Source organism: Pelecanus crispus, chromosome 10 (assembly GCF_030463565.1).
Source record: "Pelecanus crispus isolate bPelCri1 chromosome 10, bPelCri1.pri, whole genome shotgun sequence".
NCBI classification, from domain to species: Eukaryota; Metazoa; Chordata; class Aves; order Pelecaniformes; family Pelecanidae; genus Pelecanus; species Pelecanus crispus.
In genome coordinates, this window is record NC_134652.1 from 10,603,234 (window position 1) to 10,629,670 (window position 26,437).

Here is a 26,437-nt window from a genome sequence, read left to right on the forward strand (position 1 = left end):
TTAACAGGATGTATTCAGATCATAATTAGTTCTTCAGTCTTTTTTAAATCTTCCAAAGCAAAAAATCAGAATTAGTTTGTTAGAAATTATGGCAATAGGGCTACCCCTATTGATAGATCAGGTAGCTGCTTAGAGAAGGTTGTAAACCCTGGAATTCAGATAAAAGGGACATTACTATTTTCACAAATTGACTCTTCGCAAACATGCCTATTCTTTATATCCTGATTTAATACCAATCCTCTGTTTTTCAAATTTCTGTATAAGGTTGCAGAATCATTGGGCAAAAAAATACACGACTTGCAAAACTTGTGGAAACCCCTGAATTATCCAATAGCTTTAGACCCATTTTTTAATGATATTTAATGTCCCCTGCATCTCACTGGTATGAATTGAAGTTAAGACCATATATACAATTGTAGATCTGTAGCATAATAAGTCATTATCTCTAATCAGGAATAAAGTGGATAATTCTAATAGTGAAAGTTTTTTTGGTTTTTCAATCTGGAATGCATCACTGCTGGAATTTGTGGCTATTTGCCCTACAGAAGTGCTTTTAAAAATAATTCTCCTGACTGATCCTCCCTCCTCAGATAATTGCAGTGGCTGCAGTCTTGCAAACATAGGCATATGATGATTTTTATGTATGTGAAAAACAGCACTGGCGTTAGGAGCACACACCAATAGCTTTGAGGTGTCAGGGGCCGATGAGTGCAGAAAAAACACACCTTAGCCAGGGTCATGAGGGGAAGAGGGAAAGGTTGGCAGCAGCTGAGCCTGCAGAATTTTCAGGGCTTGAAAAGCAAAACTGGAAACATTGGCAACTGTGGCTCTGATTGATTTGGGGAAGAACTGGAGCTGCTTTACTTTCTGATCTGTTTTGGCTACAAAATGTGGGCTTATTTCAAAGCCCCCAACAGGAAAACTGTCACTGACATTCTAGAAAATTCTCTATGGCTATTTTCAAGATGGTGATGAAGGATGTCCCATGTAGGCCATGAGGAAATATCAATAACATTTTTGGTTGAAAAGGAGATATTTGGGGAAATGATAAAAATAGGTAAATATCTCAAGCTTACCATTTGCCATTCCAAAGCTGTCTCCTAATGAAGTGACCTTGACTCAGACCTAATTTTGGATTTAATCCAATTGAGAAATGTTGTCACCTGGGTATAAACTCCTGGCTTCTTTGTCCCGCACTTATCACCCCAGCTCACAAGGCCATATACATAGTAGGAGCCGTTTTCTACACAAGTTAGCGGGCCTCCGGAGTCTCCCTGATGAGAAAAAGTGCACATGTTCAAAACATGAAGCAAAACGTTAACCAAAATACGAATGCTCCTCTCCTATCATAAGACTTTAAAGCTATAATGATGTTTTTCTCCTATCGGATGTACCATCAGATGCTGCTCAGTTCCTGAGTAGGCTTGCAGTTCTGGAACCGGGTCAAATGATACCAGACTTTTTTTGGATGTAAATTTATGTTTGTTCAACTCTGTGACATATATCTGACAAGGTCACATGAAATTTCCCAGGCATGGAAGTACCAGGCATTCAGAGCCTGAGCTTAGAAAGATAAAGATGTGATCCTTCGCATAAATAAAAACACTTGATCCCTCCCACACCCCTCAAAATAACTTTATTCTGAGCTGGTTGGTCTCATTTTTTGTTTTACTGGTGATTTCTATTGCAAAGTATGCTTGCAGTGGTAGTTTGCAGTTCAGGAAGCATTGTTCAGACTCTTCCCTGTCTTATAACAGTATAAATATAAACTTGCTTTACATTTGCACTAGCTGTAATGAAAAGAAATATCAATCCTGACCTTCCCTGCAAGTCTTAGCTCTGACAGTGAAAATCAGATTAGAATTGGTGCTTATAGCAGAGGCCATAATAAAATTGAGAGAAAACCAGCAAGTTTTCAGGTTATGATGACCTAACTGCCTTAGAAGCCAAACTTTCCAAGCTAGTCTCTAGCTTCCATAGATCTGCCTGTGGCTGAAGGGACAACATTAGCTCTAGGGGTATACATCTCAAACTGTGCTGAAGACAGACGATGGCTGTTGAAATACACTGATGGAAGAAACAGATACATATGCAGCACCATGCCAAAGCTATTACTCTGCACAGCCTGACTATTTACACAAAAAATTAGTGTTCAAATACAGAAAAAGCAACAGACCTGACAAGAATCAGCTCTGGGTCTCCGAAGACTTCCTGCACAAAACATGCTTTCATCCAGCATGTGATCATATGCTCCGGGTGCATTGCATTTCCTCTGCAAAATCAGCTTGACATTGGCATCTAACAGCTGATGAGATACTTCATCTATGGGATGTGCACCAAAAAAATTGAGTCACTGTCCTCCCAATCCTGTTACATGTTATCTTTGTTCAAAATAGGAGCTTGCTTGCCATTTGGATGGGAAGGGGGAAGAGCAGAGGGGATGCATGGGCTAGCCTGAGAAGAAAAGAATGATCTGTCTGAAATGATAAGGGTTAGAGTTGGAGCCTGGAAGCTTCACTCAGGATACGGAGTTGTTGCCTGAACAAAAGCAAAGTCAGGTATTCAGAATTTGGCTCTGATCAGCTCCACCCATGTAATCCTGCTTTTCAAAGGTGCTGGTTGTCTGCAGCTCCTGTGGGTCCCAGTGGGACTTTGAGCTGCTCAGCATTTCTCAGACTGGTGCCATTAGATGTTTTAACACGCAGGCTAATGAAACAGATGAAAATTGAAAATCATACAATATTTAAGGGCAATGATTAATTATAGTGAATCTAAAGACATAACTTGACATCTAAAGGCAATAGCCAGAGTTTCAAGGCACTACATCTGTAGATAATTAAAGGTGGTTTATAAGTTTGGTTCTGCTTGAGTTTCAGGAAATATTCCATTTCTGCAGTGATTTCCTGAAATGCTAATAATAGCTCTGCTCAAAGAAGGAGCCAATCTAGTTTGAACACGTACAGGGTACTTGATATTCTTTGTTGGGGGAAAAAAATTTACCTGTACCCTTTTTAAGAGAGACTTTTTATTTGGAACTTTTAAAAAAATGTCCATTAAATTCTGTTGGTGCATTCTGATCAAATGAACACGCTTGTCTCTTGTGGACTTCAATGAGAGTTACATCAGAAGGGAGAATTTGGTCCTATGTATCGTATCAGGCTGTATCAGTCACAAAGCACTAGGACACCTACTGCAGCCTCAGTGACACATTTTCCTTCTGCTGCTTTACAGCAACACATCAATCAGAACATGAGAAAATGCATTTTTCAGAAAATTGCCATTATCTTTTTTTAAGCATAGTAATTTCTCCCCTTAGGATTTACTGCGGGCAAGAAAGGTTTTGGATAGAGCTGGTTGAACTTGAAAAGCTTTGGATTTTTTTTATTTTTCAGCGCATCTGAAGATCCAGATGCTGCTTCTGAAAAGCTTTATCTGACCCAATGGGCTGGAAAACCATGTGAAAATTCCCGTCTTTCTTGGTCCTGTCTTGAAACACACAAACTATACAATAGCCTCTCTCTTGATACCTTCTTGCTTCTATTGCTGGCTTCAGATGAAACCATGACATGGTGTGTCAGATGGCAAGCAAAAAAAAATGCATTGGGGATTTTTTCAGAACTCTGAAAGGTTTGGTTGGCCTAGCAGTTGGAGATTTCTGCTAATGAGTAATTTCCATGGCAGGGTTTAGCTGTCCTTAGTTTTGAATTCCATGTCGTGGTTTCACTAAGTGCCTAGGCCCACATTTGGGTCTGGCAATTGCTACTGAAAGTACCAGCCCACCTTGCCATGGAGGTACCCACCAAAATCCAGCTAGCCCATAAATACCTGTCTCTGTTTCGCCCCATCCAGAAATGAAGCAGTCAGTCCCAACGGGAAAGAAGAAGTTAGGCAGACATGCTGTTTTCACATACTTTGTTTCCACTGCACAGTGACCATTAACTGGCTTCAGTTTAAGTAGGGCTGGAGAGAAGATGAACGACAACAAAAAGTATTTGTAACTAATTTTAATCCCTAGCCATCATTACCAGTCTATAACCCAACCCTCTGCAAAGCTGCATACATCTGATGTGCTATTTGCACAACGTGCTGAACCTGCCCCTCTTTTTTTAGCTTTTCTCCCCCCCAGTGACTTCCGCCTGCCCGTCACAATTCACATCCCAAAGATTCAAATGGGTCTAAACCACAATTTGGCCTGATTATTTCCAGAATATGTTCTCAATGGGAATTTTACATTGACTTTAGTTGGAAGGAGGTACTTCAAACAACTGAGGTTGGAGGTGAGCACATGAATATTCAACAAAAGGGATTTACCAATATCATTGTGTGGGACGCCATCCTTCTCTCTGTATTTGTTATGCACGATGGTCTTCTCCACATCAAATATTTGCTCTTGATGTTCTCTCTTCTTGAGGTCTTGCTTTCCAAGGACTACTTGGAGATTTTCTGCTGGTTGTCTGAAAAAAAAAAGTAAATTACATGCAGACCATTGTCTATCAGTGGTGGACAAAACCTGCATCTTTAGTATCTGGAAGTGAAGATATTGGTTCCTCTTGTAGAGCACGGCCAGAAGATTTCCTAAGATCATTATAGGAGGACTTAGGCAGGGAAGCGGTGGTGTTGGACAATACATGTGATCTTAACTTGTTGCAGTCATGAAATAAAATTATTTAAAGCTGCATGAATACTCTTTGCATTTTGGGGCAGAGTAGCAGTGTGCACACAGTCTATTACTGTGGCTGTGATGATGAGGGGTAACTCATGGAGCCATGGGAGTACAATTGCTTGCCATTGTCTGGGCATACTTAAAATCATCTCTGCTGGAATGATCTCCAGTGTGAAATTTACTGATTTCCAAGGATAGTGTTTTCCAATCTGTTCAACAACAATGTTGAAGGAAACATAATGTTCTGAGCTAGCTGACACATAAACAATTGAAAGCGAAAAGCATATTTTGGCTGTTCTGGAGATCTTAATTATGATGCAATATGTGATGTTGCTTATGGTATCCCAATATCCCCTGAGGTTTTCATGGACTCCTTCTTTCATACATTGCAAAACTTTGTTACATCCCTCTTCTTTTCCTCTCACACAACTATTTTAGCTCAATTTAAGTGAGTGGGGGGTAAGTTTAATTTGTTATTCTAACAAGCACCAATTTTAAGTATACATATATTTTCATGTATGTGTTCATTTTTTCACATTTTCCTTTCAGTTTGATTCCCAGAAATTGATTGGATTGCAAATAATTTGGATTCCAAACTGTCTTTAATAACCATCCTGATTTTTATACGTTTATCTACCCTAGGCATAGGACATGCACCTACTGAATGCAGTGCCCAGCAGTAAGAACCCAGCATGCTTTAATTAGCACTCCACCACAAAAATGTCTGCTCCTTTTTGAAGTCTTAATCTGCAGAGATGCCATCCAGGGATGTTTGCCAGCTGTAGTCTTAGCTCCACCATAGATCTTCTTGAGTGTGCTTTGAACTTCTGGTTGTCCACATGTTTCGAACATTTCATTTGATCCAGGTGGGTCTATTGAGCTGTCTGTTGGCCATGGGCTCTCTTCAACTGCATTATAAGAGACAGCAGATGTATAATACACAGATAATATCAGACTGGAGGAGTTAAGTAACAGGAGGTCACCTGCTGCTCTGGACCACCTACACACTGCCAAACAGCTTACTTCTAATTCTTTACCTGTACCTGAGCAGGGTGAAATGTCACAGAAGTCCCATTCCACTTTGTGATTTTTTCTGATGTAGCACCAGGGTTTCTCATCCTCATCGGGATTCCTGAAGGGAACAGTTGAGAGCATCAGCCAACAGGAATAGGGAGATGTCCACGAAACCAGGAAAGGAGCTGAGGATGCTTAGGGGAGCAGCCTCATGCTCCCATATGAGAGCCAAACTTCCAAAGATATTCTTTCATAAGATTTGGCAAAGAAGGTGCCTGAGATAAAGGAGTGGGGCTTCTGCGATTTTACTATCCCCATACCTATCTTAACCCTGAGAAAAATGAGGAACTGATTGGGGGAAATGAGGGCTGCTTCTGGAAGCCTCACATCAGTACAATGACTTAGGGAATGCGCCTCTAACATCCTGGTACTTTATAGACTGCAGCGTCTAGAAAGATGTGAGATCTTAACACCATCAGTTTGCCAAATTAATGAGCAGTTTGTCCTCAGTGCTCTCTTAGTTCTAGACCTCTACAGTTGCTTCTTCCAAATATTACCTGCAGAAGTTATGTTCACCAATGCCATAAAAGTCAGCATCCTCCATAAAGGAATTAAAAGGGTAGTCCAACAGAACGTGGGAATTCCAATGCAGGCAGGTCTTGCCATTCACTGCTTGGTTCACTCTTCCTCTGTACTCAGAGGAGGCCTTTTCGTAACAATCATCCAGTCCTGTAGGAAGAAATGCTGATATGAAAATGACATTTGTGTTGTTCCTTGCCCAAAGTGGTTCCTCTTCCTTCCCTTCCTTGCCCTATGTTCATTTTATGGAGGATAAGAAGGACCTGCTGGTTCGTGTAATGATATCCTTTATCCTACATAGGCCAGAAATAAGAGTAATGTCCCAACATCTGTCCAGTTTGAAGACTGATTGACTTCAAATGCCTGAAACGTCTTTGCATGGTAAAGACCTGGTAGCTAAGAGGTGTCTTAATGCCAAAGCAGAATCTCTCCATCAGTGGCCTGGGCAAGAAATGGTATTGGCAGAGCTGCTATTGAGCTAGGGCAATGGATATGCCAAAAGGAAGGTTGTGGGGTTGTGAACCTAACCTGTAGGCGAGGTGGAGGAAAGTCACCTGCTATGTGGAGCAGGTAGTGGTACATGGAGTTTGAAGTGCCATCAACTTTTAAAAGAGTAAGAAACAAATCCTTCTCCTTGGAAACCTGTGTGGGGTGTGGTGCCCATGGTGGTGCTGCAGAGGCAGAAGTCTCTCCATGAAGGCTGGGGTAATCCCATGCCCTTAGCCACCCATCCATGCTTCAGTGGCTGTCCCCCCAGCCTGGGTAGTCTCAGGCAACTGGACATGAATCTTCACTATATCAGCTTTTGGGTGTTTAAGGAAAGCCTGATGTTCCTTCTCCATGGGACACGTGCAACCTCTGGGAATTGTGTGTTCACCCATTATATACCAGTGGGACCTTGCTGAAGCACACTTAGAAAACATCAGTATGGGGACTGTTGTGAGCCCTTTTGCTGATGGTGGCTGCAGAAGTCAGCCTCTTCCTCCATCACTCTTCCCAAGGAGGCTGGTGCCCCAGGTACAGTCAGGTACTTGGTGCGATGATGGCATCAATAGGTCTGACTGCAGGGCGAAGCCAACCCTTGGCTGTCTGGAGGCTTCGCCCTTACCCTCTCCCCTGGAGCTGTGACATACCGATCTCACAGAATCTCCCTCTGAAAGGCTCAGGGCACTCGCAGGTGAATTTTGATCTGATTCTGTGCCGTATGCAGATACCTCCATTTTTGCACGGGTTTGGTTTGCATGGTGAAGATGCTGTCAACGTGGAAAACAGAACAGCCTTGTCACTCTGCTGAGCATTATGCAGCCATTCACATGCCCGATGGAAACTGGGGAGAGCTCCCACTTAGCCTGTTGGCTTCAAGTTCTTATGAACTCTTGAAAAACACTTATCATGGGGGGGCTCGCCAGTGAATGAACCACCACCCTGTAAATCAATCATGACTTATCACTGCCCAGCCCCACGGATGGGAGCCATAGCAGACTCAGACTGGACGACCAGGGCAGGACCGGCAGCGGGCTGCATGTGAGGTCCCACTCCTGACCGTCTGTGGTGAGGCGACCTCGCCGTGCCATCCCCACTGCAATTCACTCAGCACCCCGCTAAGCGGGAGCCTTTTCTGATGGGGCTGTGCTCACCTCGTTGGCAGTCAGGTATCTTGTAGGGGTGATTGCAGCTGCACTGAAAATAAGGTGGGGTTAATGTAATCAGGCAGTCTCCCCCGTGGCACCTCTTCTCCAAACACATGTCCTTCACTGTGGAAAACAGAGACATGAGGTACTTCATCAGCATTTGTGTGTGCACGAGAGCTGTGCCCTCGCAGGGATCATGGGAAGACATGCTTTCTCCTGGTGCTCTGAGGAAGCTTTCACCTGTCTGGTGTGGACTTGAGATTTCCCTTCTTGTTCACACTATCTACGGAAAAAAATCTGCAGGACCGACGAACAGTTCACCACTGCCCACCTGGCAGGGGATACAGGAGCGCTTTCTGCACACCTGAAGTTTATTTTACTGGATACCACTTCAGACAGACTTTGGTCTGGACAGGGAGCTAAGGGTGACACCTATGACATGACTGCGGTGGGCTGTCAAAACCCTCACCCCAACAAACTGCGGGTTCATAAAGCCCTGTGTTTGTTTCCCTTGACAGAGCTGTAACAGTAACATAGTTGCCAAAATAAGGAGGGTAAGTTAACAGAAGAGCAATTACCTTCCTCGCATGTAGTCCCAGCATACGGCTTGGGGCAGAGACAGCTGAAGCTGCTTCCTCTGTTTTCACACCTACCGTTGTTCTTGCAGGGGTTGGAGGAGCATGGGTCCGCTAGGGTAAGGATGGAGATCTTTTAGTATAACTTTCAGCTTGTCCACCTCCATCACCTGCTTTTTCTTCTCACATTTTCTGTCTGCAGAAGGCTGCCTTTCTGGCCACAGCATATCGTGTAGCAGGTACCGCATTTACACATCAGCTCATCAGCAGCAGGAGCAGCTATGAATTGCTGCAGAGTCTCTTGAAAGCTGTAACAGCTCGCAGCTTTGGATCTGGAGCTCCTCGGCTCCCTTTGCCATGGCTGGAAAAGCCATCCACCACCATTGTACTCTATAATACCCCTGGGTGGCTATTGCTGCAAGGGAGCAGGCATCTGCTGAGAGTCACCTGAATGCTGCTCCTTACACCACGCTGAACCTCGCTACTCCACTCCAGGCTGCCAGGAGCAATTGGCGTTGGGGCCAGCCACATATCAGCTCTGCTTTCTTTGTACCAGGGGATAACCCAGGGGATGTTACAGGCGACTTCCCTGTCTCTCCTTTTGTGTTCCCTGAGCAATCTCAAGGATCTTTTCCTGCTCTCCAGAAGTTTGGCAAAACAGGAAAAGAAAAGAAAAAACCCTGCAACTGAGAAAAAAGAAAAGAAAAAAAAAGGGAAACCTGCTCTACATTTGGTTCCCAGCATAAATACAGAAAATATATGTCCCATGAAATCAGCAATTACATCTTACAGTGTCTATAGACAAATAAGCCTGTGCTTTTTTCTAGTAGCAATCAGAAATGTTCTGCATGATCAGAATCCATCCTGTGAAACCCAGAGATAAAACACAAGCTCCTTACAAGAGAAATACAAAGGAGAACACTGCAAACAATCTTCCTAACTCATCCCTTTGATGCAGGCATTTCAAGAGCAAGCTGGCAGCCGAGGCCTGCCACGCTCATGCTGCAAGCACAGGGTTGGGATTTTACCCTTTACTCGCCTCCCTGCCCACCCCTCAGAGGTACCTTCTCTGATATCGCTGTAGCCAAAATATGCCTCAAACCAGTCAGGGTCCTCCGAGGACTGCTGCTGGTGGAAGAGGTCTTGCTCCAGTTGCGTGTACTCATCATCATACTCATAGTCGTCAGCCTCGTCTGCAGGGAGGGGTGAGAAGAGGGTGGAAGAACAGAGGAATTGAAAGTGCTAAAAGGAGAGAAGGTATGAAAGAAGTTATTCCCTGGGACAGACAGTCCTCTTCTCCTTCTGCTCATTTGGGATGTCAGTGGGTCTAGAGTGTGCATCATCTTGAGGAGCAAAGGTGCCGTTCAGCTCTTCCTTGGTGTGGGCAGAGCTCACGCAGTGCCCAGCATGGCCAGCCCTGCGCACCGCTGGCCCCAGCTCTGCCCTCGCTGCTGCTCCTGGAGGGAGCTCAGCCGGCTCCTGCGGTGGCAGCTGGGACGCCCCGGAGGGGACACAGGCGGGGGCTCTGCAGGCGTGGGCACGAGCCCCCCGTGCGGCACCACAGCCCGGGGAGATGCTGATGGCTGTTGCCAGCACAGGGACAAAAGGAGATTTGGCTTCCTACAAGAAGGTGCTTTCGTTGTCCGGCTGCTTTGATCAGCAGCATCACCGCTGCTACAGCACGAGGCAAGACCTTCACTGTCGTGTGGGTGCCTGCTGCGCGTTGGGACACAGAAACCCATTTTGAGGGAAATTGGAGGGGAGCGAGGGCCCAAGGCCCCTGCACACCTATGGGGCTCCCCGTGCGCAAAACCCCTTTTGAGGAGCGAGGGCCCAGCGCAGCAGACACGTGCTGAAGAGCCCGTCCTTGCCTCAGGGGAGCCTGCAGCCTCCCAGCAGCCAGTGTCCTCCCCGGGAGCCCGGCACCAGCGGCTCTGCCAGCCCACGCCTTGGGGGGGCCGCTTGATTAAAGTGGGCTGGCAGCTCCTTGCACAGGTATGGCTGCTGCTGGTGGAAGCCACTCCGGTGTTTCAAAGACAAGCTATGGTAATGAGCAAAGCTAAGCTACGTACAGAGACATTTTAAAAAGCTCTCCCCTAGGGCCGGACCGATGGCCCCATGGATAATGCTCTGCCTTGAACTGATTATCGACCGCATTATCTTAGTTTTCTCTCCTCATTCATTTGCTTGCAGCCTTTATCTTTATTCTTTCTTTGCTTCTGGAAAAAAAAAAAAGAAATTCCACTTTTGTACAATGGGTGCTTTATATTTCATATTAAAATAGAACCGTCTTTTTTTCTTCTTTTTTTTCCTACATGCCAACTCTCGCTTCTCACCAAAAAAAAAAAAAAAAAGAGGAAAGTTTCACCTCATTTATTGCTATGTCAAGTCAAGACTCCTTTTCCTGAGCTCATTATTTCCACAGGAGCTGAGTCTCGACAGTGTGCAAGTGTTGCAGAAGTGTGTGCCTTGCTGAGGAACAGAAGGATCTTGCTGGAAGATAAGGACATTGTCTACAGTGAACAAAATTAAATTTAATGTGATGTAGTTAAGAAAGGAAAACAAAAAAAGGGTTTTGCCTGAAATGCAGCCTGCAAGCTCACTTTGTTGAAGGGGAGATTTTGCAAGCGGGCTTGAGTTTGAGGGAATTGTCTGAAGGAGTCTGATTTTATTTCCCCTCTTTATTTTCAAAATCTTAGTGGGGAACATTGGCTTTTATTCCACAGATGCTTTAAAGAAGTATTCTGAGGGATGGGGTAGCCTTTTTTGTGGAAAAATACCTGCTACAAGTTATGAAGGATGAACAGGGGAGTTACAGCTGCCAAAAGCAGACTGCAAACACACCCAGTGTGCTTTACAGAGGCTGGTGAGGAGTCTCTTGAGTTGACAGAGGATAAACAAGTGCTCCAAATGAGCACAAATAGCTAAACCGTTGTAGAAGCATCTACTATGATTTTTAAACCAACTGCTCAGTGTTAAGAAATGACAGTGCTGTAATTTCATTACATTGGCATTATTTCCTAGCAATGGATAAATCATTTATTAACAACACTTATGAAATTACTTGTTGACCCATTATAGACTATTTTAAGTGCATGTCTGTGGTAAAACCTACTTGGCCAAGACACAATTCACGTTTTGCAGGATGTCTGCTTCTGGCAGCTCTGCGAGGTGGAGGAGCACAAACCCCCATTTGCACTGACAGGGAGATGACCCCCCGGGCAGTTTTGGGACAGGCTAATGCACACCTGAGGCCAGGTTGGCACCTGGCAGCCCTCGAGGAGGGGGCGGCACAGAGCAACCCCTCATGGACTAGCAGTTACCATTAAGTGAAACTTTATGACTGAGCCGTGGAGTTAAAGGAAAGGGCTCAGAAAACATCAGCAAACCCTTTTGGGTACCCTAGCCCCCCGTGTGAATAGTGGGAGTCAGGGAGCTGAGCTGCCTGGCCAGGAGACCAGCCAAGGTGATGTGAGAGTGCAGCCGATCTGAGAAATCACCAGTGTCCCTGCTTTCTCCATCGCCATCCCTCTTTATGAAACTGTGAAAAAGAAATAGCTTCTACGGGTCACGTGAGTGATCCTTTCCATCTCCCAGCTACTCCGTGTCCTCCCCAGCTGCATGAAGCAGTGAAAAACAAAGAACAGAAAACCCTGACTTGGGCACATGACATCAAACTAAAAGATGTCTTCTTATTTATCATTGCCTCGACACTAAATATTTGGCTTCCACATCTCTTATTTAAGAAGTGCTCCCATTCCATTTTTTTAATTATTCATAACAAGCCATAGGTTTAGCAAAGCAAAAACAACACTTTTTTTTATCTGAGCACATAATTAATGTACAAAGTCTGATACACCGGTTGATTTAAACATATTACTAAATCAGAGTGTTCATTCTTTGTAAGTGCTGGAAAACCTTAACATGCTTAAAAAAAGCAGTGATCTGACATTTGTCACTGAAATGTGACTATTACATGAAATTAAATTAGACATCCTGCATGCAAATTTTCAAAGAATAACTTTCCTCTGTGTAGTACAAAAAAATCCCCCCATAATTGATAGGCAGAGATTGACTTTTAAAGCTTCAAATCAGCTTTGAGGTCTGGGTGATCTTTTAAACTGCTCAAGCTTTCATCTGCAGTTTTTCACATTGCCAAGAGCCGTCAATCAAGCGATGGATTTCTGATCAATATCCCCTTGTTCATTAGCTTACATGGGCTCTCTGTTACGGAGAGAACAGATATCCCAACGCCGGCAGTCACACTGTTTTCAAAACCTTCACTGGATCAAGTCATGACTAATGTTCCGAGTGGGAAAGTGATGCATTAGGATGCCATCGAGTGACCTGAATTGCGAGGTAACTTTGTTGGACTGCAGTTGTCAAGATGAGTGATGTGCAAAGTTAAAGTCTATTGCCAACACACACCAAGAGCGCCAGAAAGTACCCAGCATTTATTCAAGCTCTCTGAACCTCTGGGGATTGACTGAAATCTGGCCTAATTTAAGCAGGATGAGTTTTCCTGCCACCTTTTTAAATACTTTTTGTCTCTAGCTCTGAGAATAATGTAGTGTTATTTTCATGAGGCTGCAATCCTGACTGTAGTTTAAATAATGAGATGTCCCCCATTTAATTCTGCAGAGATGAGTCCTCACGGTATTTCCTCCTTTCCACGCGGGCTGTGGCTGGGACTATCTGCAGCTTCAGAAAGAAATTGCAAAAGAAGTGAGAGCAGCAAGCCTTTCAAATAGCTTTGGGGCTGTTACTTAAAAGCAGTTTTGCAGTGCCTTTTCCTTAAAGGGATGGGTGCTGGGTGAAGGCAGATGATGATGGGCTGAAGGAGTGGGGACTCGCAGGAGGATGGGGAGTGGGAGATTGCAGGGATGGTGGAGGGACAGAGGTAAGGACCATAAAGTGTAGGGAGAGGGAATGAATTAAGAAGTTGTGAAAGCTCCACCACTGAAACACAAATCAGCCAGTTTGTGCAAGTCTTGTGTGTAAAGCCTGAAGCCAAGTACATGACTCTGTGGTCAAATACTTGCAGAAGCTAAATACTGAGCTCAGATGCATAAATGATTTGGAAATTTGTTTTCCACATACATCGTGTTAGAAGAGCAACATTGATTTGGGGAAAGAAGCAGTGCCATATGAGCTACATGGCTGCTGGACTCGCAGGTTTGACCTGGAAGCCAAAACGCCACTGGAATGAACAGGAATGTGGCCAAATAACGAGTGCATAGTAAAAGCCACACTCTTTTTCTTTTTTCAGGAAAAGGAGCAAAATTAATTTAATATTTTATTAGCCATAAATTATAAACTCAGATCTAAGAGCCACTGAAATCAAGAAAAGGAGGAGCAGGGCTTAACTGCAAAAATACTAAACCTAGCAATAAAACCATAATCCTCTATGTGGACCAAGTAGGCTGCAAAAGGACATAAAAATCCTCACACAATATCTATAGATCCTCACACAACATTCATCACAGCTTTTCTCTTATCAGCATCTTAATGCTACGTCACTTTCAACAACTTTTACTTGCATGAGCTTGTAAACACTTTTTGAACTTTCTTGCACTTTGGACAAAACCTTGCAGAAATAAGTTCCACAGTTAGTTGTATGCTGCAAGGGAAAGTTAGCCTTTGTTTACCTGACCTTCGATTTGCATGCACGGATAGACTCTTTGCTTATCCTTCTGTGAGGTTTGCAGCCCAGCACCATGACTTCTCCTCCCACCCATGACCCACTGTGTCACCCGTGGGTCCCCAAAGCTGTGTTGAGCACATGAGGCCACAGAGCAGCAGAAAAGTCCTGGCTTGAAATAGAGCTGTGAGTTGCAGGTGCAGTCTAGGAGTACCCCATGATCAGCTTCAAATTGGTACCGCTGCTATGCCTCTGTTTTCGGCTCCAGTGTGCCAGACCTGCGCCTGGCTGGGACCTGATGCAGCGTTGTCTCCTGCTCCACTGACACAGAGCACATGTGGAGGTCTGAAAGTGCTCACCATATCATTTGTCCAAAGCCAAAGAGGCTTTCTACTTGATCACAGCCTGTGTTTTAAGCTCAGCAAAGCTGTGCATGAAGTAAAAAAACCTCAGCACTGGGCATAGCTAAGTCTCTTGATGGACCAGGTCACCAGTCTCTTAGTTTTGTATGCAGAAGTTAAAAGGAAGAAATGGAAACCACTTACCATTCAGCAGGTCATCCAGGAAGAAGAAATGGGAAGTCTGCATGAGATAAAAAAGGGTGGAGAGTCAGTTTCTGGGGAAAAAAAAGCCAGCACAAGATTTCTTTTTGCCCCAGTGCTGAACATCCGGATAAGCTTGTTACCCACTTTGGTCCTAACAGGGCTGGATTTTAAGAGCTCTTTCAAAAAATTATCAAAATGTCTTAAAAAGCCCACTGCTCTCAACAGCCCGCGCCAGACCTCTGGTTTTTCTGAGCATCCAGCCCAAGCCGCAGGGCTGGTGTGCTTTGGGAAAAACCTGTCCTGAACGCGTTAAATTGCCTTTTTGTTTATTAAGTGACCGCGCAGTGGCTATTTGTCTAACTCGTCTGAGGTACAGACAGAGGCCACATTCCAGCCAGCTGCCAAAGCCGGAGGCTGGGACATGCTTGGGCAGGGCAGAGCTGAGGTCGGGCAGCTCAGCACAGCCCAGGAGCCTGCGCCTGGTGCAGCCGGCGGGATCTGGACCTCCGAGCTGGAAGGCTGTCAACAGCCTTTGGATGGAAGAGAACATTTCTGGCACTTCCTGTGAGGAAATGCCATGTGTCCGACCTCCGACATGGGGCTCCAGCCTTTCCTGTTTGGCTCATGATCAAGGGCAAGTGACAAAAGGGAACAGAAGAAGAAGGAAAACAGCTCTCAGCCTTTGAAGAGGGTGAGTGAGGCTTGTCTGAAAGGAGATGCACTGACTCCACACCAGGACACATCCCCCCACGTGAAGATTTCAGCTTTCTTTCCCTCTTGCTCTAAATCCCAGCTGCGGACAGGATTACCTGCCTGCGATGAGAATACACGTGCTAACAGCGGGTGTAAAGAAGGAGATTTGGAGCTGCTATTCTTCATCCCTTACATGATTTGTGAGAAGAAAATGTATTTCCAAACAATTAACACACATAATGAAGACAGTATACATACACACGCACTCACGCATGATTATTATGTGCACCTACGCATTGCCACAGATACAATTAACTGTAAATCTACGCCCTGTTCAGTTGTGCGTTATATACAAACGGTACATAGAAGAAAGGCAGCCTCAGCTAACACTGGTTGTGACTAAGAATGAATGAATCAGAAGAAATGAATAAGAAACAGGACAAAAAAGCTCAGAATCTACATTTGCGAATATTATCTGGAATATATAAATGAGTTTTTGCTCCAGGCACGTTTGTGTCCCTCTTGTGTTTGAGCCAGGGAGAACAGACACTCCAGCACTCCCTGCTGACTTTAATGAGAGCGATGTCCCCTGAACCGCTCAGCGGAGCCCCTTTCCAGGTGCACGTGAGCGAGCCACACACATACATAACTAAATGCTTTGCAGCTGCAAGGACACACACACTCACACAATTGCCCCCCCCCCGAATGAGAGCAGAGATGTTGGTAAATGAGAAGGTTGTAAAAGTTCAGCCCTTGGCGTATATGTTTCTAGAGTGCAGGTACAGGGTTCGTCAGACCTTTTGCCAGACCCCGGTGGAGACTGTAGAAGGAAAAGGTCTAATTGCTCCATTTACAATTAGTAGTAGCACTCATCCATAAACACAGACCAAAACAAACCCTGCAAGCGTAGTCCTTTCTTTTGGAGGAATAGATGAAACAAAGAACAAGGAAGCAGCAACGGGAGCAGGATGAAGCAAGAAATATTTCATCTCCCTCCGCAGCTCTCTGCGGTGCCCTGTTGTGCTGTTTGCCTGATGGAGTTGGAAAGGGTTTGGGGGCAGAAGGGTTTGACTTCAGCGAGGGTGCTAAACTTTCCCTGCACTCAGGGCAGCCCTGGGCACCACACAGGAATGCCAGAGGGTTTCAGCCCAGGCTGAGCGAGGTGCAGGATGTGACCGCATCATGCTCTTCTGTGCCTCAGTTTCCCCAGCTGTAGAGCAGAGATGATAGCCTCACAACACCCAAGGGGATGGCTCACACACCAAGAAAAGAAGACAGACGAGAGACCTAGCACTTTGCTGTACTACTTTCTTTTCCAGGTTACCCACCTACCCCTCCCATCCAAGCACCTTCCCGTGGGCAGAGCTGCCTGCAAGAGGGCAAGAGGGCAGAGATGTTAAACTCCCTCTACCAGTAAAGTGGTGCCCTAGAAAATGTGGAGGTTTCCAGTAACATCTTTCAGAGTGGGCAGTAGCCTGTACTCTAGGGTGGCTGAGTCCCAAATTTTGGTTCTCAGTTCCCCGTTACTGGGAACAAAATCTCCTGGAGCACCTGGCATGGAGAGTCCAAGAGTTAAACCCGATCTTTACAGTAAAGCTCTGGTGTCCCGTTTTGTTCTGGGGCTTTTCCCCCTCACGTGCCTGTCACAAGCTGCAGCAGCAGAGCCGTGGGGGACAAAACCCCAGGCAGAGCTGACCTCTTGGTATGGAGACTTTTCTCCTCCCTTCTGAGGTCCACTGCACCACCCACCAGACTACACTGGTTTTGAAGCCTTTTCACCCCCGCTGGTCAGCACAGGGTCAAATTTTAGCCTTTTGGCTCCCTGCATGAAGCTTTCCATGGTGGTGTGCAAGCAGGGGAGGGAGAAGCGCTTGCCTCCTTCCCTCCTGCCCGCTTGAGCCCACCCTTTTCTCCATGCCATGAGGGGCTGTGGGATGCAAGACGCTGGATGTGGGATGTGGGATGCAAGATGCGGGATGTGGGATGCAGAAGGAGGCTGTCAGGAGGGAGGCACAGGCTGGGGGCTGCAGGGTGGGGGATCCAGGAGGGGGCTGCAGGTGTGGGGGGGCTGCAGGATGGGGGCTGCAGGAGGGGGTGCACCAGGGGCAGTGAAGGCAGGGCCTCCTGCCTGCCGTGCCGTATTTGCTCATGGCCAGCAGAGGAGGATCTTGTCCTTCCGACGAGGTGCAATACTGCGCCCAACCAGGAGCAGTATTCAAACAAAAGGGAAGGGGGGGGGGGGGGGGAGGGGGAAGAAATTAGACTGTGGGGCTGGTTTCACCAAACAGTCTCCTTGCTGCAGCTCGACACCGATACTTTGTGTGCTCTCTCAAGAGGGAATAAAATGGCTGGATCCTGTTCGTAGCAAGTCTGCAGAGACGGGAGATGAAGCTGGAAGAATTTGTGGAGAGCAATTTGAAATTGTATTACTTTAGGCTCATAAAAAAGAAACCCTGAAAAAAACCCAAAATCTGGGCGAGACATTTTATATGGGTACCAGTGCATTGCTGAGTGTGGAGCCAATTACATTTATAGGGGTCCTAGAAAAAAATGGAGGAAAAATTACTGAAATTCAAAATATCCTAATTTCACCTGACCTTTGTTGTTGTCATCATCATAATGATTAGCACTTCAACAAAGCTCTTCCTCCAAAGAACCATCAAAACTTTGCTAATTAGGCTTTGTACCAAGGTTAAGCACTGCAGATACATGATACTCTCTATTTTTCCATTTCAGCTCCTCAAGAGAGACTAATGAAATAGAATAGAATTCAAACAGTAATGCCAGAACCATGAGCTTTCTGGTCTCAGGACAGAATCCTACTGCTCTTTCTCAGACCAAAATGTTCAGTTAATCTCCGGCGATTCTTTCTGAATAAAGCCAGGAAGATTTTGACCCCAAATTCAAGGGAAATTATTTACAGCTGCCAAGGGCATTCTGCAGTTGAACTGTTTATTGTGTCTTGGGTACATTTGCTACCCCTTATTACAATCAAAATGAATAATTAAAACACAAAAGCAGGTGGAGAAACAGGCAGCACAAAGGTGACAATCCAGGGTTAGGCTGTGAATTTACATGTGTGCAAAACAGAAGTAATTCCAGAGAAAACAGTGTCGTGTGACAGACTAGCAAGAGGGATGGAAACTACCTCTACACATACACACACTTTGCAACAAAGCACTACAGGAGTTCAAACATTAAACTGCATTGGTAGAAATTGGCCTATTCACTTTATTGCACTAGTTTGTGCAAATTCTCCTGCAACTTGCCACCAAGTGGCCTTCAGGGCAGAAAAACAAATATTACCCCTTTCATTTGTTCTTCTGTGCAGTCACAGCTTTGCAGCCGAGAAGGAGGTGGGATGGGCATGAACTGGAGAATGAGGATGGATATTTGATCAACTTCCATCCACGACTGACATAAGGCATGAAGGAGCCATGAGGGCAGACACAACTACTGCCTTTTCGTAGTGAACCCCTTGATCCCGCTGACAGCTCTCAGTGGGAACCTTTGTCTGGGCTTCTTGCCAAAGGAGGAGGGAATCGACAGTTCTGATGCTCTTACAATCGGCCAGATTTTTGCCTGCAACCATCTTGGGTAGTGACAGTCTTTGAACTTCAAGGGAAAGTGGCTTTTCCAGCAATGACATTGTATTTCTCAGCCAAGGCCATGGTTGCGGTATAATGAAAGCAGGGCACATTATCATCTGGAGCACACATGCAACACATGTTGTATTTTTAGCCTGGGAAATCATTCTCTGAAAGGATTCCACCAAAATGTCTGAGTTCTTCACCTCTCTGCTAGCAAGACATCTCCTGCCTCCACGCTGAACTACAATGTGTGCCTCAGAGTAAATGACAGGTTCCTTATCCACTGATCCCTGGGTACCCAGAGAAGTTTACATTTAAAGCCTTTATTTGGCTGATTATTCAGTTGTGAACCTTTCCCATGGTAGCACCTGATACAAAAACCACGGGCATCCGGGAAAAAAGCAACAGCCCTTAGAGGTGCTGCTGAAACCATCTTGGTTCTCTGCACAGGAGTTACCTGCTCCTGTTTTCCAAGTGACCAAAGTTTCCAAGTTAATCTTTGCACTGTGAGAGATGGCCTGGCAGCAGCTGGCTGTTTTTAAATTTGCTCACTGGTGGATGAGGTGTGCTTGAGCTCCCTGGTGGAAAACAGGGTCAACCTTGGATGCCACAGCAAGGAGAAGCTACAAAATCTGTTTCAAGGAGGCTGCAGGAGCCAGCCTTGTCACACTAACACAAGTGCGCTGCGCTATCAAACGCTTTTGCAGCCAGTGCTGGGAATGCAGGTTATATTGCTAGACTTAGAGCTTATGCAAAGTCATTAAGTCCCTTTAGTTACACGGGATATCAACCTGCATGCTTCAGGGCATAAGCTGATTGCCTTCGGGGGTCAGCGAGGAACGCTTCCCTCTCTGAGAGTACGGTGCACAATTAGCTGGGGGCGCTCCCAAGGCTTTGTTGCTTTCCTGCTGCATCAGGCAAATTTAGGCGAGCGCTGCAGAAGGGCATTACACCTGATGGGCCACAAATCGAGACGGGCTTGACAGCATTTACTTCTCTTTGCAGTGATCGGTTCATGATGCAACAGAGCATAAAGCCCTCACAGGAGTGGTGCGGCACTGGAGAGAGGGTGAGGGGAGCAGAAGTGAGAGTTTAATACAGGAATAGATCCGTTGGTGGGTAGAAAAAGATGTCAGACAGAGTTGACTTTGGGACACCCTAAAATGTTGGTCTCCAAGCACCTGAGGCAAGGAAAGACCTGTACTGCTGGTAAGAGTTTCCTATCTGCTGTGGGCCAGCTAGGAAATAGGCACCGATGATAAGTTTTCTTTGCAATCGTTTGATCTTAATGTGATACTTTAATCCTTCCCTTTCCGCTACTGAGTGTACTTGGTTGTTGGACTGGGCATGGCTGGTGACTTCAAAACACTTTCCATTACAACTAAGCACACATCAGTTTTTTGAAGTTCCAAAATATTCAGCAAAGAGCCACCTTTGCTTTTCTGACTCCTGCATTTCATCCTCTCTGCTGCCAGGGGTGTTGAGTTTGGAGGGATACGATACGGTACACTGATATGAGGAAAAAAGCCTGATCTGAACACCTGTTGATTTAAAAAAAAAAAATCACCTTTTTTTTTCCTGCAAGCATGTGCTGAAGTGCTTCAGAGCGTTGCTAAATGGGAGCTGCAGCCTGGTGTATGAACAGCTCCATAACCACAGTGTTGTAGGACCCAAACTGGTCTCATCCTGTTGCAGATTTCTCTAGTCCAGCTCAGCACAATGTTTAAGCATATCATTTAAATCTATATGTATTTCAGAAAAGTTGGTTCAATAGAAGCCCAAGTCAGGGAGGATAGGCAGCTGAATGGTTGTGTCTGAATGCTGATACAACCTGCTGCAGCAGGGGTCTTTGCATTTCTTTTTGGCAAAGTAACAAACACTTTATAATACAACACTTTATGGCAGGCACATTTCTACTACAGTATCTTGCTGAGCAAAAGTGTATTGATTTCTCTAAAAGTTCCTGTTCATACAACACTGATGTGTGTGTCAGTGAGGACCTACTGTAATTAAAAGCAAAAAAAAAAAACAACCCAAAACCCAACCTGAGAAGACCTGTCATGTCTGAAGACAATCTTTTGTGCAGTTGCATCACCTATGCTAAAATAAAGGACCAAATTTTGTTTTCCCTTGCACTCATCATGCAACTTCCTGCTTTTTATGGAAATAGTTTGGATTCATACAGGTGAAATCAGTTTCTCTTCAGGTAATCTGAAAGAACCAAATGGAATTTTTTTCTTTAGGGTCCTGCTCCAAACCCGCTGGATCCATGAATGTCTGAGTGCTTTCCTGTTCTATTTTGACTGACTCAATATGAGTTACTGCCTAAACCTGCATTTGACTTCTGCTATATTTCACCAATAACATTTATTAATCAGAGCATTACTTATAAAAACTCCTAAACCCAGATTCAAATAAAAATGAGAATGATGAAGATAGATAGTTCTGGGAAAGTATGGAAATAGGAATTTAAGGGTGTTTTCCACGTTTCAGCAAAATGCAAAGTCTATTCTTTTTTCATTCAAGCTACGTCAGTGTAACTTTGGAACAAATCATTAAGGCAAAAATGTCCTCTCACAACATGTTTGTCATGCAATGGTCACGTCACAGCGACTCATTCCCCTATTTTTTTCTGGGATCCATGCCAAGTGCTAAGCCAGAAAACCTTGTTATATTAATTATGAAGAAAAAACATGTTTTATTAAAAACTAGCCTGCTGAATATTCTGTCGTGCTGCTTTTCAGTGACAGTAGAATTGCTTTTGCATTTTAGTAATGTTAATGAATTTTCAGGGGCAGGGGGAGATATACATTACATTTTCCACAGCAATATTTAGAGCAAAGTCAGATTAGGATTGTCAAAGCTAATGAATCAATCTAACACTAAGGACTAGTTGGGAAAAATCTGTGCAAGACTTTGTGTTGTGTAAGACTGCACCTACATCTTCCTCACTGAGTGTGAATTAACACAACCAATTCATTATAAGCTTATTTATATTAGATTGGGTTCCCAAAATGTCTCTAAAACTGGCATTGAACTACCTTAGAACTGATCCCCTCAGTAACCTGCCACATGCACCGGTGGATCAAGTGCACCATATCCACTGCTGTCGGTGGATAGATAATCCTGGTGATACACTAATTAATAAACACCATGTTGTTTTGCGGAAATCACTGATTGCAAATTCACTGAGCTCTTCAAAAAGATCCATAACCCATTAAAACTCCTCACTATATATTTTTCCCAAAGGACTCAATTTAAACATGTCAACATCTGAAATTTTGCGACACATTTCAGTAAATACGAACCTGCACGCATAGGAACCATCATTAAGAAAGCAGAGGTTTGAAGAACCTCAAATTCCTTCATAAGAAAATCTGCTTGATCGCAGTGCTTGGAGGAACAAAAGAAATGTTTTTAAAACTGACTTTTAACTTTGCTTTGGTTACAAGTCATTCTTCAACTTCCTTTAAAGAGGAGATGAATAGATTTGGGCAAGTATATTAAGCTCTGCTGGAGCAGGGCTCTAGCCATCTCTGGCTGCGTTGAATATTTTGCCGTTAACCTTCCTTCAACATTACCGGCAATGATAATTCAGCCATCCAAAACATATGGCTGGGGTAAATTTTACCTTTGACAAAAGAGCTTGCAAAACTGCCAAACCAGTGCATACTCCTGACCTGTTTAATCTGATATCTCGTCCCTTCAGCATGGTGATGAGCAGCCCATGCTGCAGCCCAGTGGTTTGGAGCATCGCTCAGCACCCAGGGCTGGGGGAGCGAGTGCGCTCCCCATTGCACACCCCTGGGAGCTGGGTGGCCACTAAGTGCACCCAGATGGGCCATTCCTTGTCACTGTAGATATCTGCTCCAAAAGACACATGGGGCTTCCTTCTTATGCAGCGTTTACTTGGGCACCTCACTGTCCTGAAATGCGGATACTCAGCTAAATGCTGCAGCTGCCCGGGAAGGGCTCAGCAAGGAACAGAGCTGGTATGTTGCAAGAAAAGTAATATAAAAACATACTCACACACAAATGGGTGTTCGCTAGGAGAATGACCAGTGGAAGAACCTGAAGGGTCAAAGCACTATTAACCATCCTTACACTCATTGTTTCTTGAAATTAGCTTTTTCTTCTTGCCTATGTTTTTTCAGACAAGCCACAGTCATTCGAGGGTGAGCTAATTCAGTGCAAATAATTAACTGTGCTTCAAATATTGTTTAATGTTCAACAGATTGCCCTGATCAAATAAGTGCAGCCTGTCCAGATAATCACTGCATTGAGTGCTGGCAAATGTTTCAAATCAGTAAGTATCAAAGATGGGAATAGTATAAATTAACAATGAAAAAAACCTATTTTCCTTCTATTAGAACTATTTTTTGACAATTATTGTCAATTGAAAAAAAGTGTTAATCAGACTTACCTCTCTCCCTTCCACCTGAAAAAATAGCGAGATCTAGTTATAAAATGAAAGATTTTAAAAAACATCAACACCTGTTTTTTATTATTGTCTAGATTTCAAACATCAAGGTTCATGTTCTCAAGCATTTGTCCACAAATGTGAGAACCTGGAATCCTTTTTTTAATAAAAATTGAAATTTGTGAGTAACTGCCAGCTCCAGAAGCTGAAGCATTTGTAACAACAGTAGCAACTGAGGAAATCACAATATTATTGCAAGAATAAACAACCGTCTATTGTGAAAATGCTGACAAACTTTTACTGGTCAGATCTTGTTTGTGCTACATGTTACGAAAACAAGTGAAAAGACATATTCTTCCTCCCAGACAGTTTAGAGCATGAGTAGGAAGAAGGAAGAGGTTGATAGAAATACAGTGTTTTCAGATCACAGCCCAAATTCACAAGGAAGTCCCTAGCAATATGTTTTCTCTACGGTTGTAAAGCAGTTAAACAGGATAGTGCTGAGCACGTTACACAACACCAGGAGGAAAATTAATATGGTTGTTTGCTCAGGAGGACCTGAATAGCGCACAGTAAACAAAATTGATGGGTGGGGTGTCCACATGTTGAAATATGAGGAAGAAAACAGTGAAATCACAAGGGCCTCATCATTTCCCATCCTGAATGGGATTTTCTGGTGAAAAAGATAAGATGTGAGCACTTGGTTACAGGCTCTGTGACAAGTGCTGGAATCTGGGTGTCGGGGAACCTTATTTCTGATGATTCCTCATTTTGGAGCCTGAACATCCTATAGGAGAGTTCATACATTAAAAAATACACAAAGAACTTAGGTATGCTAATTATGCCACACGTGCATAATTTAAGCAGGTGCCTACAAGCAAGATGTGTTTGAGATTTAGTATGTTGGTGGCCACACATACAAGTTTAAGAGATTCCACTAGTTAGAAAGACAGCAAGATAAAAGGAGTTAGATAATGCACGACTTTATGTAATGTGTCCTTGAGTAAGCTGATTTGCACTGAATTTTAATAGAGCCCTGATTCATCAAATCTCAAACAGAATTAAGGTATGGACTGGATCCTAATAACATCATGCTTTATATCCATGAAAGATAAATTAAAGGATGCAAAACTGCTATTGACAAACATTGATTATATGTACTTTGATGGACTTTGAAGTTGTGCCAGATGTGTCTTGTCAGCCTCCAAAGTTTTCTTTTAAATCTCATTGCATAAGGCTTTTACTTTTTAATTATTTTTTTTCCCTCAGCCTCTTTGATCAAGAAAAAATGTAGATCGTATTTGCGTGATGCTATTTCCTATGCATTTTATTTAGATATGCCCTTGTGCACAGCTCACAATATGTAAAAAACATTACATGGCACATAGTCATCTTACCCTGTTATCCTGGGTGCTATTTAACACTTAATTGACGTTCTCAAGCTGCTGAGTGAAATCTTGCCATGCGCAGAGAGGTAGCACAATGCTCATATCTTTTTGTGCCACATAAATCTACAGAATAAGATGCAAGCAACAAGGTTGCTGGTCTCTCTTTGTTCCCAGGAGAATTTTGACTGGTGAGAATGTTCTATGGATCCATTTCATTCTGCACCTCTGTCTGTGGCAAAGTGGTCCTCATGCCAGACCCTATGGAAAGGCAAACTTGCTTGCAACTTCTGCTGATTTTAGAAGATGGACTAAAGTTTAAACAAGTGAAACTCCTTCTTTCTCTTTCCTATATGTGGAAATGTCTTGTCAGTAGGGAGCTTCAAGAAACTGAATAAAGCTTTGAACCCATTTTGATTCTTAAAAGTTGTGAGCCCACATATACTGTCTTGCTTTCCTTGTCCATCAGGATATGACCAACCCTTTCAGGGCACAGGGGTGCATAAAGTATGTTGCCGTGCATGGCAAAAGGCTTCAAATTTGGTGCAGGATTTCGGTACAGATGTTCTTTTTTGGGAATGGACCCATTCCTTACATCTCCAAGCCCATCTTAATCATGATGGCTTGCTCATCAGACATGAAGCACTTCTCTGTGACAGTCTAGGTGTTTCCAAACAATAGATATGGAGAAAAAAATAGAGAAGAACTATAAAATCCTTTTAAATTAAGACTAAATAGATGAAAGTAACCCTTTTAAGTACTGGATCAGAACTGTGGTGGACCACATGGGGTTCTGCACAGCCATCTATACTGCCTTGAACAAATCACACTCAGAATTCTTTCTCTTCCTACCTGAAAAGTGTGGGTAGTAACATTTCTTCTTTCACTGTGTGTTGCCTGTTTAGATAATAAAGACTTCTGGCTCAGTATTTTTTCCTATATTGATGAGCAGCTCCAGGCACAAGAGGTGCCCCATCTTGGCTGTGATGTCTAGTATAACAGAAGGAAAAGAATAACATAAAATACTAGAGTCTCAATGGTTTATTTGGAATTACTACCAAGTATTGTACTCTATAATGCTTGAGTAGTTTTGGTTGCCAAAATAAACAGCAGAAACATTATTTTGTCCTTTTTTATTTTTTTTTCCCCCTAAAATGGGAATTTCCACTGAAAAAAATATTTCCCTTGGACATTTTTCTGCCACTTGAATTCTGATCCTGGAAAGCATTTCAAGCCCTTCCTGGCTGATAACTCTTCTCCATCCTTCAACACAAATGAAGAATATTCTGTGCTGGATCTACCTACGTGTGTCTGGTGTGTGTGGATTATTACGGTGTTAGATAGGCTAACTGCAGATCTAGTTATTAACACCAGCAGAAACAAATCACCACAGCTGTGAGCAAAGAGAGAAAATTCCTAAGGTAAAAGAAAAATTAAAACATCTACTATGCAACTTTAATAAAAACAGAGGTTCTAGAAATACTTGCATCAGCCATCAGCACCATGCCCACAAGAGCATAAGCCAGCCTCTTTGAGGGTCAGGACATCTTTCTTAAGACCCAACAATGCCATGGAATACACAAAGATCGATCCTTCTACTTTGGCCTTTTCCACTGCTACCATTTTGTGGCTTTCTTTAATTAACCTAATAACTCAAACGCCCTATACATGTTCATGCTTCCTTTTTAGTGTTCCCTCCAG

The 26,437-nt window shown here is 44.0% G+C and overlaps 1 protein-coding gene across 1 annotated transcript; it reads right to left on the reverse strand.

The window, feature by feature from the left end:
- Positions 1–1,100: 1,100 nt before the first annotated feature.
- HABP2 (hyaluronan binding protein 2) lies at positions 1,101–23,041 on the reverse strand. The gene is made up of 13 exons (XM_075717905.1): positions 22,961–23,041; positions 14,649–14,685; positions 9,527–9,655; positions 8,466–8,576; positions 7,894–8,010; positions 7,390–7,509; positions 6,235–6,406; positions 5,707–5,795; positions 5,325–5,571; positions 4,312–4,454; positions 3,826–3,960; positions 2,177–2,322; positions 1,101–1,274 (listed from the first exon to the last, which is right to left on the reverse strand). Exons 1-13 carry the CDS (start codon positions 23,039–23,041, stop codon positions 1,101–1,103), a joined length of 1,701 nt encoding a protein of 566 aa, XP_075574020.1.
- Between the last annotated feature and the right edge of the window lie 3,396 nt (positions 23,042–26,437).

Bases quoted from the DNA above. Each gene is read 5' to 3' on its own strand.
- HABP2 (XM_075717905.1), bottom strand. From the start codon at position 23,041: ATGAGTGTAAGGATGGTTAATAGTGCTTTGACCCTTCAGGTTCTTCCA. The intron at 14,686-22,960 runs GTGAGTATGTTT...TATCTCATGCAG, and splicing joins TAGCGAACACCCATTTGTGT to ACTTCCCATTTCTTCTTCCT. The intron at 1,275-2,176 runs GTCTGTTGCTTT...TTTTCTCATCAG, and splicing joins CCAGAGCTGATTCTTGTCAG to GGAGACTCCGGAGGCCCGCT.